At 28.2% G+C, this 17,321-nt stretch overlaps 1 protein-coding gene and 1 long non-coding RNA gene across 3 annotated transcripts in view; one reads left to right on the top strand and one right to left on the bottom strand.

The window, feature by feature from the left end:
- LOC107447347 (uncharacterized) overlaps positions 1 to 8,243 on the top strand; it is a 47,288-nt gene extending 39,045 nt beyond the window's left edge. Inside the window, exon 6 of the mRNA XM_016062228.3 lies at positions 6,396 to 8,243. Within this exon, the coding sequence (XP_015917714.1) occupies positions 6,396 to 6,576 (181 nt within the window). The 3' untranslated portion in view covers positions 6,577 to 8,243. The remainder of the gene's footprint in view (positions 1 to 6,395) is intronic.
- LOC139427069 (uncharacterized) overlaps positions 1 to 17,321 on the bottom strand; it is a 58,583-nt gene that overhangs the window by 35,506 nt on the left and 5,756 nt on the right. The window lies entirely within an intron of this gene.

Here is a 17,321-nt window from a genome sequence, read left to right on the forward strand (position 1 = left end):
CCGGTTCACCTCACTGGATAGCTAACACTCTATACCTTGAGCTATAAGTATACATATATGCTCTTAACATGAGTAACTAAATCATTCGTAAAAATTTTCTGTACTTATTTCTAGAAAAATATTAGTATTTTTTCGGAAAATGTCGCTTACTTTGTAATGTGAAACAAGCTTAAAATGAGTTATTCATTACAAAAAATCGCAATTTATCCTCCATTATGTTAACTATATTAATGCTCTTAACGAAGCATGGTTTGGACTAAGCAAATGCTTCTTAAAACTTTTGGATAATCATTTCTTCGCATCTATGTGCATTTTTGAAAAATTTGACACTTACTTTGTAATCTGCAACAAGTTTAAAATGAATTCCTCATTTCCAAAATTTATAAAAAAAATTCGCAAAGTGTCCTCCAATATGTTAACTATAAATATACTCTTAAGGGTATTGTTAGGAGTTAACAAATCTTTCTTCAAAATTTTCAGTACTTCTTTCTTGAAACATATGGATATTTTTGAAGGAATTGACAATCACTTTGTAATCTCAAATAAGTTTCAATTGATTTTCCCATATCAAAAAAAAATTTTAAAAATTCGAAAAGTAAACTCCATTTTGCTCTTCACATAACATGGTTTGGACTAAACAAATGCTTCTTAAAAATATGGAGAATTTATTTCCTCCTTACTATTGGTATTTGTGAAAAATTTAATACTTACTTTTTATCTGAAACAATAATCAGATGAATTTCTCATTCCAAAGAATTATAAAAAAAAATTCGCTAAAGTGTCCTCCATTATGTTATCGATAAATATGCTTATACCGGGAATAAATAAATCCTTCATAAAAGATTTAAGTACGTATTTCTTGAAACATATTGATATTTTTGAAAAAAGTGACGCTCACTTTTAAATCTGAAACAAGTTTCGAATGAATTACTCAATGCAAAAAATTATAAAAAATTCACAAAGAGACCGCCATCATGTTAACCATATATATGCTCTTAACGTGGCATGGTTTAGTCTAAACAAATGCTTCTTAAAAAAATTTTTAGCATTTATTTCTTTACATATTTCGGTATTTTGGAAAATCTTTGACGCTTACTTTGGAATCTGAAACAAGTTTAAAAAGAATTCATCTTCGCAAAGAACTATAAAAAATTCTCAAAATGTCCTCAATTATTTCTTAGCTTTTATGGGTATTTTTTATACATTAGACGCTTTCTTGACCATGCAACCATCTAAACCATGCCACGTTAAGAGCATATATATGGTTAACATAATGGAGGACATATATGGTTAACATAATGGAGGACATATATGGTTAACATATTTTTGTAAATTTTTTATAATTTTTTGCAATGAGAAATTCATTTAAAACTCATTTCAATTAATAAAGTGAGAGTCATTTTTTTTTCAAAAATACCAATAAGTTACAAAAAATAAGTACTGAAACTTTTTGAGAAGGACATGTTTACTCACGTTAGCAGCATATAAGTATAATTGAGCCGCGATGACTCAGGGGATAGAGTGTTCGCCTTCCAATGAGGCGAACCGGGTTCAAATCCCAGTCGATACGAATTCCGCCTGACGTGAAATATCCTCAGTGGTAGATGGATCATGGGTTAGAGTCCCCTTGTCGTCAAGCTAACCGTGGGAGGTTCTCATGATATTCCTATCCATGTAACGCAAATGCGGGTTAGCTTTATCAAAAAGTCCTCCACGAAGGCAAATTTCTCCCAATACTCAATCCAGGAGTTTCCTTGTCTTCTGGATTGGGCGTAAAACTACAAGGCTACAAAGTTGAGCATTAGTAGTCGTAAGGCCATGAAATTGGGGTGGCAGTTCAATGACGGTTATAATTATAATTAAATATAAGTATAATTAACGTAATGAAGGACAATTTGCAATTTCTTATAAATGTTTGGCACTGAAGAAATAATTTTAAACTTGGTTCAGGTTATAAAGTGAGAGTCATTTTTTTTAAAGAAAATTCCCATATGTGTCAAGAAATAAGTGCTCAGAATTTTTAAGAAGGATTTATTTACTTACCGTATGAGCATGAGCATATTTATCGAAAACATAATCGAGAACACTCTGCGATTTTCTTTTAACTTTTTTGCAATAAGAAATTCATTTGAAACTTGTTTCAGATAAAAAATGGGCGAAAATTGTTTCAAAACTACCCATAGTTGTGAAGAAATAATACTCAAAATTTTTAAGAAGTATTTGCTTAATCCAAACCATGCTACGTTAAGAGTATTAATATAGTTGACATAATGATCGACAAATTGCCAATTTTTTAAAATTTTTTGCATTGAGGAACTTATTTAAAACTTATTTCAAATTTCTAAGTGAGAGTGATTTTTTATCAAAAATACGAATATGTTGTAAGAAATAGGTACTCAAAATTTTTAAGGTTATATTAAGTTAAGAGCATATATGCAAAATTAACGTAATGTAGGAGAATTTGCAAATTTTTATTGATTTTTTACATTGATGAAATGTTTTACTGAGTATAGAACGGATGATTGCTTAAATCCTATACCGAATTGGTCCTTTCTTAACTTGTAACAGAGTTTAAAGAGTAATAATTGTTACTTAACTATTCAGAAATAATGCAAAATAATCATTATTTCATGGGAAGATGTTCTTAAATGGCTGAGTTATAAAACTTTGGTTTATTTAAAAATTAAAATTCTCTTTTATAAAGTATTATCACTTCAAACTTCTTAATGATACATTGCTTTTTTGATATATAAAATTGTAAACTTTGAGTTTAACATAGATTTTGGAGTATTGATGATTTTTTTTTCTTCATTTTTTTTCACTTTCTGTAACTTGCCTTCGTAAACAAAGCTAAATAACCTAATGTTAAATCCAGCTATTTACTCTTCTCTAATTTAAGCATTTAGATAAGTTTTATAGACTATTATAATTTAAAGTTATATAGCTTTATAGACTATCATAAGGTAAAACATCATTGGCAAAATTGAAAAACAATAACATTTCATCAACGAGCGATCTTATCTTGGTTAAAGATCGATATAAGTTTTATCTTTATTCAACTGGAGCACTTTAATACAAAAGATCGATTTTAAAATTGATATTTTAAAGATCTATTTTATCAATTTCAAGGACGAATTCGAACCCTATTCTCCATAATATTCGATAGGCAAAGGAGAAATAAAGGAATTTTATTTTCGTTATTTGAAACGTTTTTAAGTTTCAAATTTTATTGAACATTATTTAAATGTAAAATCAAAACGAAATTAAGTATTTCAAACTAGTTTTTGCTAAAATTGTGTTCCGATTCGATAATTCTGTACTTTCCGATAGAAATGTTTTTAATCGAGTTGTTAAATATAAAGTTATCGAAAAAAGCACTACAGCGTTGGAAAGAAATTTGAAACTTGTTTATAATTTTTAAAATAGATTTTATTAAAACTGATTGGATTAGAAATGAAAATTAAAGAACATTTAAGTGCCATTAATATAAAATATCTTTTTTTTTCAATTTATAATAAATTCATATTTCTGAAATAAGAATTAGTGCAAAGACATAGAAAAAGTTTGAGGCCAATAATGATATTAATTCAAAACATTTCTGAAACGTTTTTTAATCACAGTTTTAGTAATGTGCCATTTTGTCTTTGACTGAATAACTTCTAAAAGACAATTTTGGAAAAAACAAAAGTTCTACAAAAGAAATAAAAAATTTTAAAATAACTCTTTGATTACCTCAAAAATCGTCTTGTATTGCTTTTTATTCATTACTAATTCATTATTAACTAAAGCCTCAAAAGTTTTCTACAATATTTAAAAGCTATCTTTAAACGGAAAACGTCTTTTGTTATTGTTTTCTGATAGCTATTCATTTATGAACACAAATTTATGAAGCAACAAAGTCAGATTTTTTTCCATAAATTCATCTTTTGACAGAATGAAGTTGTTGAGATATACGTATATCTTGGTAATTCATTGAATTTGGGTTTTATCAGAGTTCGCTCCAGCACTGAAATCTGCTCATATCATATTTTATTTTCACGAGCTGCGATAATTGCGAAGTTTTCGGTTTCAAAGTAAGCCAATATCTTTAACCATCTATAACGTCTACATTAAGAATTCTTATCCTCAGCAAACATAAGTTTACGCCAGAAATTTAGTTTGTTGTTTCCAAAGACACGTGAGCAAGACTAGCTCGTCAGACATTGGTCTAGCGCTTTAAGTCAGGAATGTGACCTTTTCGTTTGACAAGAGAGCACCGCAAAGGTGAAAGTGCGTCTTGGTTTAGAATTCCAAGACAACACCACTCATTTGTGTGGCCACTACTTCAATTTAGATGTAGATATGGGGATACCCATGGTATTGCTCTGTACCCATGGTATTGCTCAGCGACCGACCACATGTCTTTCGATTGCACAGATTATACGAGCACGATATCACATATACTCAGTGGGTTTTAGCGGAGTCAAGGATAGAACCCCAGTCTTTCGGAACTGCAGTCCAATCCTCTAGCCACTGGGCTACCACGGTCCTAACTTTAGTTTTACACCATTAAATTAAACAAATTTTAAACATTCTTGAATGTATCATTTTAGAAACTTTGGTGTGATTGGGATAGCCTGGCTAGTAGGGAGTTGGGCCCATGTCCAAGAGGTCGTGAGTTTGATCCCCGCTGGCCAAAGACTCCCAGTGTAGTAAATGGTGACTGGTGCAAGTTAAATTTGCCGGGTCACAAAATCCCCCATGTTCTTACAATAAATTATACCTCGGGGAGGTACTGAATTGGAGATTGATTGTTCTGTGATTCAGATCCGAATTGCGATCCGTGGATGAATGAATGGGTCCGCTTTATAAATGGGTTTTGGCGTGTATGTGGCTGAAGTCGATATCTTGGCAATAGATGGCTCCACTAAAAACAAGAAAAAGCACTCTCTGCCTTAAATACTCTTGGTTTCACCAAACAGGCTAGCTGGATTGGCAAGTGGTATTAAAACAACTCAACAGAAGCTTTGGTTATGTTTTAAACTTATGAAATTCTAAAATGTTAACAATTTTTTACAACATTCCAAAGTATTCTAAATGTAACAAGAAATGACAATAAGGATGTAATAGTTGTTTAAGTAGCAAATCACTGTTTTTATGATACGACGCGTTTTTTTTTTTCAAAAGAACGCTAACCACAAATGGGTTAATATTACAGAGAGAAAAAATTCCTGAAAACTTCACGATCTGATTCACTGGGGATGTTTTATGTCAGCGCCGAGAAAACCCACCACTACTGTTGTAAATTGAACTTTGGTCATTTGTATCAGAAGCTATATACACTGAGTTATCCTGTCAGAAAGTCAAAACATAATGTATGAAAAAATGCATTTCTAAGTAGTAAACATATTTTATTATTTGTTTTAAATGCGGGGTGTTCTGTAATGACTACGGTTAAAATACGTTTTCAGAATCCTTGTCGAAAATAAAGACAATAAGTATACACGATTGGGCATAGCAAATCAATACTTAGGCAAAGAAAAAAAATGTATAGAAATATAACGAATCACAACAGAGGAAAGTGGGATTGAAAAACCGAAAATCTTGTTTGATTTCATATGGAAAATGAGTTAAAAGGTAATTATCACAGAAAAATTTTCATGCTTCCTCAGTCAATTTAACTGTTTTTCATGTTTTCCTCATTAGTGATTCAACGGATTTCAATTTTTAAACTTTCGTTTCGATCCCTAGGATAGATTTGTTTCGATTTTGTTTTTTTAATAATGATTTTGACAAGGAGGGGTGGCCATTACAGAACACCCCTTTTACTATGTTACACCTAACTTTACTGTTTACATGTATTATTTAACTTAAACAGGAGTTCGGTATGCAGCAATTCGACTATTATATCAAACATTATTCAAATTTATTTTCTTACAGATAATATACAAGGTGTTCTTTAAAAACAGCCTTTAATAAGTATTTTTAGAATTATCGTCAAAAATATGATGAAAAAAAACATACATATTGGAGTTATTTAAGCGAGGAAAAAACTATCTAAATCTGACAAATCACAGTACAGGAAAGCGTATGTAATAAATAACAATATAGGTTTTACTGCAGGAGGAAACAGAGAGGAGTTGAAAGACAATTATTAGAAACATCGCCACATTTCAACCTCTAATTAAGCCTGTTTTGATGTTTATTTCATTAACCATCCTCCGCTGTGATTTGTCAGATTTCAATAGGGTTTTTGTTTTCTCTTCGCTTACTTTGCGATACCCAATATGTATGCTTTTTTGTTCTCATTTCTGATAAGGAATCGAAAAATGCGTATAGATATCGTTACAGAGTAACCTGTATTTCTAATCCATGAAGATAGAAGATTGTGCTGAATTTATCAATTTTTCTTGCAGGAGACGGTGTCGATCGAGGGCTCAAGAAACAAGACTTCGCCTGGGCTATCAAGAGGAAGAAGAAGACAATGACGATGATTATAGCTGCATTGGGGTTCCGAGAAAACGGCAAATAACATTTGGTCCCCCTCATAGTACTTCCTATAGTCGATGGCTTAGTCATTTTAATGACTTTAATTAACTTCAAGTACTTGTTGATTGTAAATGGGAGCTTTATTTTCGAAGTAATTTTGAGCTGTCTGGATATGGAAGGTGTATTTTTATTTCGCGATTAAAGCAATTTATAATTAATTTCGATTTTAATGAATGGTTGATAGAGTAACCAGATTTTCAAATTTATACGCTCCCTGACTGGGTGAAATTATTTATTACATTTATAAAAAAAATATATCTTTCATTGTTGCTCATATGGCGAAGTTTAGTCACTTTTCATTAAGATCTGAAAAACTAAGCATATTTTTATTAATAAAAATATTTTGGATTTGTGAATATTATTCAAATGTATATCTTTATGGAATTTACTTCTTTTGTAAAAAATAGTTATATCTTTTATTGTGTTAGTTAGTGACGTTTGTAGATGTCACGTTCCCAGAAAACTCGTGTAAGTAAATAGGTTAAACCTCTAAACTATTACAAGTGTTGTTTATCTTAATTGATAAACATTAATATTTAAGAATTTTGACAACTATGATTGTTACAATTATTTCGTATTTTTTGCTAAACGCTAAGTAATGATAGAAAAGAATTTGAAATTTTTTAATTCGCTTAAATTTATATCAGTAAAATAAGAAGGAACTTTTTTATAACACTCATTAAGGTTTGAAATTTATATAACATAATTAAAAGCGTGTTCTACAGAGAGCCTTATGGCTTATAATACCAATTTAAATACTTAACTTTTATTAAGCGTTTTTTTAATTTATTGAACGTTTCATTGTTAAATTAGTTATCTTGAAATACTAAAGTAGAGTTCTTGTGAAAAATTTTAACATTTGGGAACAATTAGTCTTACTTATTTATTGCTCAGTGCCTTTCAGTTACAAAGATAATAAAAAAAAGCATTATATTACAAAGATAATAAAAAAAAGCATCGATAATATTACAATTTAATCAACTCTTTGCAAAAGGCCACGAATTAAAAAAAATTCGGGGGTTAAAGGGGGTACATCGAAATAGAATTCTTAGTTTTCTTTAATACTAATTGTTTTATTTTTCTTTTCTTGGAGTAATTTAATTCTTATTCATAACAATTGCTTAAAATAAACTATTTCGGGCAATAAAAATCTATTTAATTTAATTTTGGACTAGCGAAAATTGTCCATTTTTTCGTGATTTACCTCCTTTTTCAAACTGCTCCTTTTAAAAAATACTAAGGCTTCTAATTATACATCTTACAAAACTATGAACAAATTTTGGCTCTTGTATCTTGCCACTGCCAATTTAAACTTTTGATAACATTTCTTGAAAATTTGTTATTTTGCAAAATCTTATATTTTGAGGAAGAACAGTTTCATAAAATAATTTTTGAAGCAAAATTCTTCCCATTTATAAAATTTTGCATCAAACGTTTTCAAATCATTTAATTTAATATATAGGCTGCCAACCATTGGTTAACTAATGGACAGTATACGAGTTAACTCGTGTAGGTCCATCTATCCATTAGTTAACTAATGGATAGTATACGAGTTAACTCGCCTTGGTCAGTCTGTATGTTAATTGCTGAAAGGAATTCATCTGCTTCTCATAACAGAAAATTGATATGTATGGAAATATTTCCGATGTCAACGTCTGTTTTTTATTGAATGCAGAATAAGGAACTTCTTTAATAAATTCATTCTGTAATTTGTATCTGTAGTCTCTTTTTTTTTCGTCTAAAGTGAGTTTTAGGCTGACTGATTTCTTAAATGATTATTGTGAGTATCATGGTTAAGACTTGGTGTTGAAAATTAAAATAAATGTATGTAAGTAAGCCTAAAAAAAGATATCACCCTAAATATCTAGCGTTCAAATGATCAGATTTTTATACACTAAGTGCCAAATCTTAATAATTCAATGGGTTGATTTCAAATATGCTGATTAATTAGGGTTTTGTACGATTTAGTTTACGGGAGTCGGACACAGAAACTTACTTCTTCCGGATAATCAAAAATTTTTTTTTACCGGATTTGTATTCTTGATCCCCAAAATAGGGGAGGGTATTTATTTATGATTTCCTTATTTAATAATGGGCAAAACAATTTTGAAGCATAATGTTTCTTATGTAATTTTAAATTTAACAATAAAATGATAAAATATTCTCTTAGTTAAAAAAAAAGTTATATTTTATTTTTCATAAATTATTCGACCGATTTTGTTCAAATTTTAAGTTTTGACATTTAAAGTTACATAGCTGTAAATGACATAAAAGTTTTCAGAATTTACATTTCAAATGCTTTCTGCCATTATTAAATAAAAAAATTAAATATAATATATTATTTTTAAAAATTATTGCTATTATTATTACGCGAGTATTTTTGAGTTAGTGAATTTTATAATTGCGGGCAAAAACTCTTTGATTATCCTTAAATGTTACTGAGTTTTAGCAGAGAATGATACAACTGAGAAGAAAAAAAAACTAAAACATTAATGGGCTGAAGCTTTAGATTCACAGTCTATGACTAAACCTATTTGAACCATATTTTCAAGATTGCGACTACTCCCATATTTTGATCGTCCAAAAACCAACTCCGCCAAATGAAGATTTGTTTATTGAGATATAATATGTTTTTATCTCTTATTTCGCGGTTTATTTAATCCTTAGAACTGGTAAAATAGCATATTTGAGGTCAACCTTCTGAATCACTAACAGTACGGGAAAATCCGCTCATTAGAACAAAAGTTACTCAACAAGAAATCTTTCTTTTTTTTAATCCCTCACCGTTTTCTGATAAGACGGTTAATTGAACCACAAAACGTAATGTAAATACTTTTTGTATCGAAAATCAAAAGTTTTGAGAGAAATAATTTATTTTTTATTAGTACTGATCATCTGCGCTTTCTTTCTTTTTTAGTATTCCTTCTAAGTATTTTTTTTTCAGTTTTTGCCTGAAAAAGATCTACTAAAAAATATTTTACTTCCCCTTTCTTTAAAGGTGGTAATGATTAATCAATAACAATGGTTATTTTCGTTGATCACAGAATAATGTTTATTGCGCAATGCTATTTATGCGAAATGCTAAAGAAATTTACTAAGTGCCAATTTTTTTCAATGACCTTAAGAGTGTTATGAATAAATATTTAAAAAGGCTGTTAAATTATTGCTAACTACATAGAAAACTATTAGCCTTTTTTCACAAAAATTTTGACATATTTTGGAAATACCTTTGCTGCACATAAAGTTTGCTGTATATGAAGATGATACTTACGTTAGTTGATCATTATAACCTGCCAGTCTAGACCATTTAACGAAAATAAAAGAATTACGTCCATCATTGCTCAAACACCAAAAGTAAAACGCGTTACTCGATATGCTAGTTTAATTTATATTTTGTCAAAAGATCCTGAAGACAAAAATAACAACATGTTTTTTTCTTCTTTATAATTACTTGATTAGCTCGGAACATTTTAAATTATTATTGCTGAACTATGAAAAGAACTTTCAGATAAGAATAAAACTATTATTTCACGGTCTGTTATATACATAATGCAGTATAATAAATGAGCTACATTGGGGCATTGTTTTGATTAGCACAATGTTTTGAATTTTTGATTTGGCACATTGTTAAAACTCAATTTCCTTACTAATTAAACTTTTTCTTTTGATAATACAACAATCTCATGAGGAAACCACCCATTAAATTTTGATACATGTTAAAATGTAATCAGTCATGACATTTAAATACTAGGCAAGCAAGTTTATTGTGAATAATTGCTTAAATTAAATGAGCGAGTGGAATTTCAAATTAACTGATTTCTTTTTTTTTACATGTAATGTTAGTTTTTACTTCTTTTTTTTTTCAAAATTTTTTCAATTATTTTTAATGCTTTCGAATAAATAAGGTTGAATAAAATCATTACTCATTATCTTTAGTAAAGAGAGGGTATCTAAAAAAAGAACTGAAAAACAGCCGTGATTAATGGGCATTCTCATAGAGTTATATTTTGTTATCGATTTTGCGGGTTTTAGTTGAACCACTTGAAACTTTGAGCTACGCCTATGAGCTCCAAAATTACGTGCTTGCATCAAGGGCGCAGTTTATGGTAAATACTAGACTCAAGCTCCCCAACATGCCTTCCGAGACTCATTAATAAGATTGGCAAAACCACGGTTATCAAATTCACGTCATCGAGTAATTTAGTAATTTTGACTGTGAAAGTTTCCCAGTCACATATGATTTGTGTGAGAAATATTTGAAAAGGCAATTTACCTTATTATTTTGTTCCCCAATGATGATACCTTCTGTTTTAGTAGTTACTAAACACAGACTCAGAAATACAAAACTAGGAACATTGCTCAAAATAGCATTTTGTGCGAGATCTTTGTTACTATCATTAAATCTTATTAATCTGAAGATAAAGTCTTAATTAATAATCATAAAACACTTGCCTAAAATAAAGAATTTTTATTTTTGATCCAGCTTCTGAACGTTCCTAATCACTAAATTCACCGGTATCAAGGCGAAGATAATTCTAGCAAAGCCAGACAAATTGGCAGGTCTTTAAAAATAATATTTTTATGTTCATCATTGCAGATGTTTATTTTTTACAAAGCAAATTACATGCTGCGCAATATTAACATATCTAAGATCAAAATAATCCAAACAGGAATCAAAAGTAACTAAAAAAATTATGGTTTTAGAAACAAAAATATTAACTTTACATTCTCAGAATAATTGATTTAACTATAACCCATATTAGACGATAAACTGATCTGCATTCGTTCAAGTCAATGCTTAGAATCATTTATCAAGAGTATAGATTTCGGAAATATTGCCATTAAGAAAACATGCTTCAAATCAGGTTGAAAATGCTTTGTAGCCGCTAATTGTTAAAGTCATAGTAAGATTTTTCAACTGATAACCCTGGAGATAACTGACGTCTAAATGAAAGAAGAATACTTGAAAATCACAAATTTAAAAAGTTCGAAAACTTTTAATTAATGAAAATGATATAAAAAATTGTCGAGTTGCCTTTAAATCCAACAACATTCTGCTAACCAGACAACTTAGCTAAAGAATAGCGAAGCACAAATCCAAATACTCGTACCCACTATCAAATTATTTAAATTTCAACCCACTACAAAATATCTTCATATTACATAAAAATAATCCACAGAACGCAGCAGAAAGAATAATTTAAGACTCGGTAATTTGCTGTACTAACTGTCAAAAACTTTTTGAACTATAACTAGAAATTCTGGAAGGAAAATACTTGACTTTTCATTTGAATTTGCTGCGAGATTATTTATTTGTTTATTTTTACTCTTAGCCTTTTTCCAGTTATAAATTTCTAAACATTGTCAGTCTAGTTTAGAACAATCTGCATAAAAGGTGTTTTGGACAAGCAGAAAAACTATGTGGCAGTTTTTTTTTAAATTTTATTTATTTTTTTTTATTATTATTTCTTTTTAAGGTTATTACTTGGATTGTGGTTTCGACTTTCCTTGCCACATTCGAGTAATTTGGTTTAAGGATTGTATGATACAATATGGCGGAACGATTTGGGAACATTTAATAAATTTTGGAAGTGATGGATTCATATGAGTGAACGAACCTCATGCATTCCAAAAATGCTGATATACATTTAGAAATGTATGCATTTTGTAAAAGAAATATGACAAAAACGAGCAAATCGAAATGTCATTTCATAATCCGTCATTAAAAAATAAGTTTTTATAAAAGAAATATGTCAAAATTTATGTATTTCTATAAAAGAAGTTTGTCAAAAACAAGTAAATTGAAATGTCATTCCATAATCCGTCATTAAAAAATAAGTTTTTATAAAAGAAATATGTCAAAATTTATGTATTTTTATAAAAGAAATATGTCAAAAACAAGCAAATCGAAATGACATTTCATAATCCGTCATTAAAAAATAAGTTTTTATCAAAGAAATATGTCAAAATTTATGTATTTTTATAAAAGAAATATGTCAAAAACAAGCAAATCGAAATGTCATTTCATAATCCGTCATTATAAAATAAATTTTGAGTCAGATAAAACATGATATGTTGCTGTTTTTTTTAGGATTATAAAACGAAATTCTTACTTTACTATTTATTTTTAAATTTATTAAATGTAAAATTTATTATTTTTAAATTTATTTAATTTATTAAATTTTCATGAAATTAGGGAAAATAAGGTTTAAAATAATTGGAAACACCTATTTACAAGCCAACATCTTCTTTCGGATGATTTAGTAAAATAAATTAACATTTTATTCTTATAGTTGCTTTAAAATGATTAAACTTATTTTCTATTAACTATTTATTTTCTTAAACGATGTCTCAAACTCTTTTACTTTCAATTATTATCAAAAATAAATTTTAAAAAATTGATCTTTTCTATATACAGTAAAATTTCCACGAAAAGAAATAGTTTCCTTTATACTCAAGCAAAGCTCCGATCGACCAAAATGAGGACAAGGAGGTAATTACTTATTTATAATTTTAATACCAGCAATTTTGAAGTCATTCTATAGGATTGCAATATTTATCCAAGAATCCTTTTAAAATTATAGTAGTATTTAAATAGGAAAAGAGCTTTCAATTTCTTTTGTTCATTTTGGTCGATGTAAACTTTGCATGGGTAAAAAAGACACCATATCCTAAAACCGTCAATGTCAACAGTTTTTGCATGTAAACTCTTCCAAAACATTTACTGTTTAAAGAGAAATTTACATAGAATTTGTATAGAAGTGTTTCCATATTTTTGTTCGATCCCTGTACTCGCAAAAACATTTTCCAAGTAGGTATATAAGCTATTACTTGATTCTGGGAGTTAGTGGGAAGATGAAATTAATAGCACGAGGTAATCATATAAATTACATAAAAGTTATTATCATCAAAAAACAGCCGTGGTAGTCACGAATTTCACAATAAAAGAGTAGAATTATATGTTCTTAGTACCAATTTTGTTATCTTTTCGGGATAAGTAGAAGCTCTGATTTTTATATTATAGAACTACTCTTTTCGCAGAAAAATCATCACTAGTTAAAAGCTTGTTGCAAGGAATTAGGAAATAATAGCTTTCTCATTTTTAAATAACTAATAGCGAAATTTTCTTTCAATAAATAAGATTCTTGCCGAATGATTGTAATTTGAGTGGTCGAGGAAGATAAAAGGACAAGAAAATGTATTCAAGGAAATGATGAAGACATTATTACAAATAAGAGAAAATGGAGTAATAAGATATTTCTTGAGTTATTTCTGCGTTTCATTATTAATAGGAATTTATTAAGAAGCATTATGAAATTTAAATTTTTATGAAAAATGATTTTTACTTCGTATCAAAATGCGTAATATTTCTGTTAAATACTTTTAATATTCATAGAAAGATCATATTTATAAATTAACTTTGATAAAAACTTCATTTTTCCTAGCCATTATGTTTTTATTAGCCTAGCCATTTTAGATTTTCAAGCTGTTAAAAAATTTTCACTGTGATCAACATATATATATATATATGCATATATATCAATATATATATATATATNTAAATAAAGTCCGTCAGCTTAGACGGGACATGGGTCTCACCCCATCTCCAGCGGGAGGGGGCTAAGATGTATGTTTTCACCATCGCTACTAAATAAGAAGAATATGCACAATATGGACTCGTTAATCATGCTGCTTTGACTACTAATTAACTAAAAAATAACGGTGTGTTTACACCGTTATTACATATATATATATATATATATATATATAATGAGAATTTTCGGAATGGGCGTAAATTTCATTTCATTTTTGAATTTTCTAGTTGGAGATTATGTGTAAATACACACTGAGAAAAAAAGTATAGTCAAAATACCGGATGGGAAGAACGAAAAGCACGGTAATTTTTACCGAAGCGTTTTAGTAAGGATTTTGGTAAAATTAACTATAGGCTATAGTCTTATAACACGTGTAAAATTATGGTAAATGTGGTACGATTTGGTACTTTTATCATGATACCTTACAACATGACATAAAGATCATTTATTCGGTAAAATATGCTTTTCAGTTTTGTATTTTTCACTCAAAAGAGTAATTAGCTGTCACTTAACTCCCATCAACAATTTAAATAAATAGCCAATTTAAATAAACCATGGAAGTGAAAACAGTCAGTTACTGTGCAATTTGGTAAAAGGCATGTACATCAAAAGGTTTAAATTACCAAATTAATGGTTAAAGAAATTACTGTTCTGAAGAGCGTTTTGATAATTTTATCATGATACCTTAGAGCACGGCATAAAAACAATTATTCGATTAAATTTATCTCAGTTTTGTATTTTTAATACATATGTGATAGTTAAAACTATAATTTTAAAAGTCAGAATTTCCGGTAAACCATCATCATTTGAATGGAAAAATTACCTGATGAATGGTTTAAAATACCGACTCCATTTTTGTTTTATTAACAAAAAAAAGAAGTTTTTTTTGTTTTATTTATTTTTTTACCAAAAATATTTTTATTATATAGAACGGAAATTTTACCAGAAATTTTACCACCGTGGGAATAAGCCCTACGATAAACAAGTTCTACAATATGAAAAAAATGCAAAAAATTTAATTTTAAATTTATTATTTTATTAAATAATTAAAAATAACTAAGAAAAGTTAATTAATTTTGGTTTATTTTAAATAATATTTTATCACATTTATGAGTTTAATTTCTTCTAAGTTACATATTTCTAAGTAAAAATTACATTTTGTGCCGTATTTTAAAGCTCGGTTACCCAGAAGTTCTACATGACTGAAGCATTAGTTGTCTTCTCTATTGAACGAGTATTTATTTCAAATAATTTAAAATTTGGTTTGGTTGGTCTATATGATAATTTACTAGTATTTTACTTTTTATGGGGAAATTTACTGCTAATTGATTCTGAATACATGCTTTGAAGATTTGATTTTAAAACGTTTCAAAGCATTGAAGTTCGCGAAATAAATTGTTCGATAAATACTAAAGCAAAATTCACAAACATTTCTTAAATCATTATATGTAAATATTAGATTCAGAAATTATTCTATAAATATTAAATCATTTTGTAAAGCCCAAATAATTTTAGCAATAAATTATGATATTGTAAATAATAATTAACAATAACTCTACAATTAATTTTGAAAGCTCAATTTTTTAAATTTATTTTAAAAAAGAAACACTTCAAATTTATACTATGAAAAACTTATTCCAACATATTAAGTATTAGTTTATTTCATATTAAAGTTTCTTTAAAAAAAATTGAAAAATGCAAGGCAAAAACCCAAAATATGGAAATTAAAAGTTTTGGGAAAATCGTTTTCAGAAATACCTTAGTTTTAGGAAAAACATTTAAAGAGTTAATTAAAATATGCGTTTATGTAAATAAATAATAGCACTCATTTTTTGATTGCGTAAATGTATAACTTTTACAACCGAAGAATTAAATAATGTTATGCTAATTGTGAATTTGTGGTGAATATAAAATAATCTCATTTAAAAAGCATTATAACAAAAAAAATTTCCAAAGTTTTATACTTTAAATAAAATTTTTAGTTTTGATTAAAATTTTTATCTTTAAATGAAGTTGAAGTTCTCTTTTAACCTGTTTTTGCTAATAGCAACTTAACATGTGTCAAATTTAGAAAATACCTCATAAATAACTGCAGACAGTTATTGACAATTCATATCTAACAACTTAATAAAAAAGGAAAAGAAAAGAAAACGAAAATGGGAAGCTCGATATATTTCTTGACCTAAAACAAAATCTAATCTCGTTGAACTCATAAAAATTTCATGCTTTCAGGAAAGAAGTGCAGAAAATATATGAAAAGCTTTTGTAGAAACTTATAAAGTGTACAGAACAAATACTTATTTTTACAAGGAGTTTCATTTTTCTTCTTATAGTTTATCAATTTACGAGTGTATTCTTAAAAGTAAACATAATTAAAATTGTAGGAAATCTACTTTTGACAAACCAAATGAGGCTGAATAACTTGTGACTTTTAAAACACTTGTACAACGTTGTAATTTTATTTTTTGTAAAATAGCTTAAAAATAATTGATCACAAATTATAAAATACTTTTGAAATCAAAAACAGAAAAAAAATATTTGAAGCTTTAATAGCAATAAAATAATTCAGCTGCTTTTATGCACGGAGGAAAAAAAACCCGGTTAAATTACCGTACTGCATAGTTATGACTTTTCTGGTAATAAAAAAAATATATACGGTATTTAAACCATTAATTTGGTAATTTTTCGTTCATATGGTAAAGGTTCACCTAAAATTCTGATCTTCAAAATCATAGTTCTTATTTGCACACTCTTAGAGAAAAACAAAAAAATAAAAAGTAAATTTAACCGAATAAATGGTTTTCATGCCATATTCTAAGGCGTCATGATGAAATTACCAAATTTTTCCACATTTACCAAATTTTATCACATATTACAAAATCATATTTTATTGATAATTTTACAAAAATCATTAACAGAGCACTTCGGTAAAAATTACCAAGATTTTTAATGTTCCCATCGAACCAGAAACACAGTAAGTTTTATGGTATTCTGGTAGTTTTGACTTAACTTTTTTCTCAGTGTGCTGTGAAAAAACAGTATCGACAAAGAGAAATTCTCGATCAGCTCGATCTTTGTAGATCAGCTGTTCCCACTTTTTTCCCAGATATGGAATTCTAAAAGATTGACCTTCTTTCGGTTGAAATCGAATTTATAAATAAAGTTCATCCACAAATGTGAACAGAAATATCCTTTATG

This window comes from Parasteatoda tepidariorum, chromosome X1 (genome assembly GCF_043381705.1).
Source record: "Parasteatoda tepidariorum isolate YZ-2023 chromosome X1, CAS_Ptep_4.0, whole genome shotgun sequence".
Lineage (NCBI taxonomy): Eukaryota > Metazoa > Arthropoda > Arachnida > Araneae > Theridiidae > Parasteatoda > Parasteatoda tepidariorum.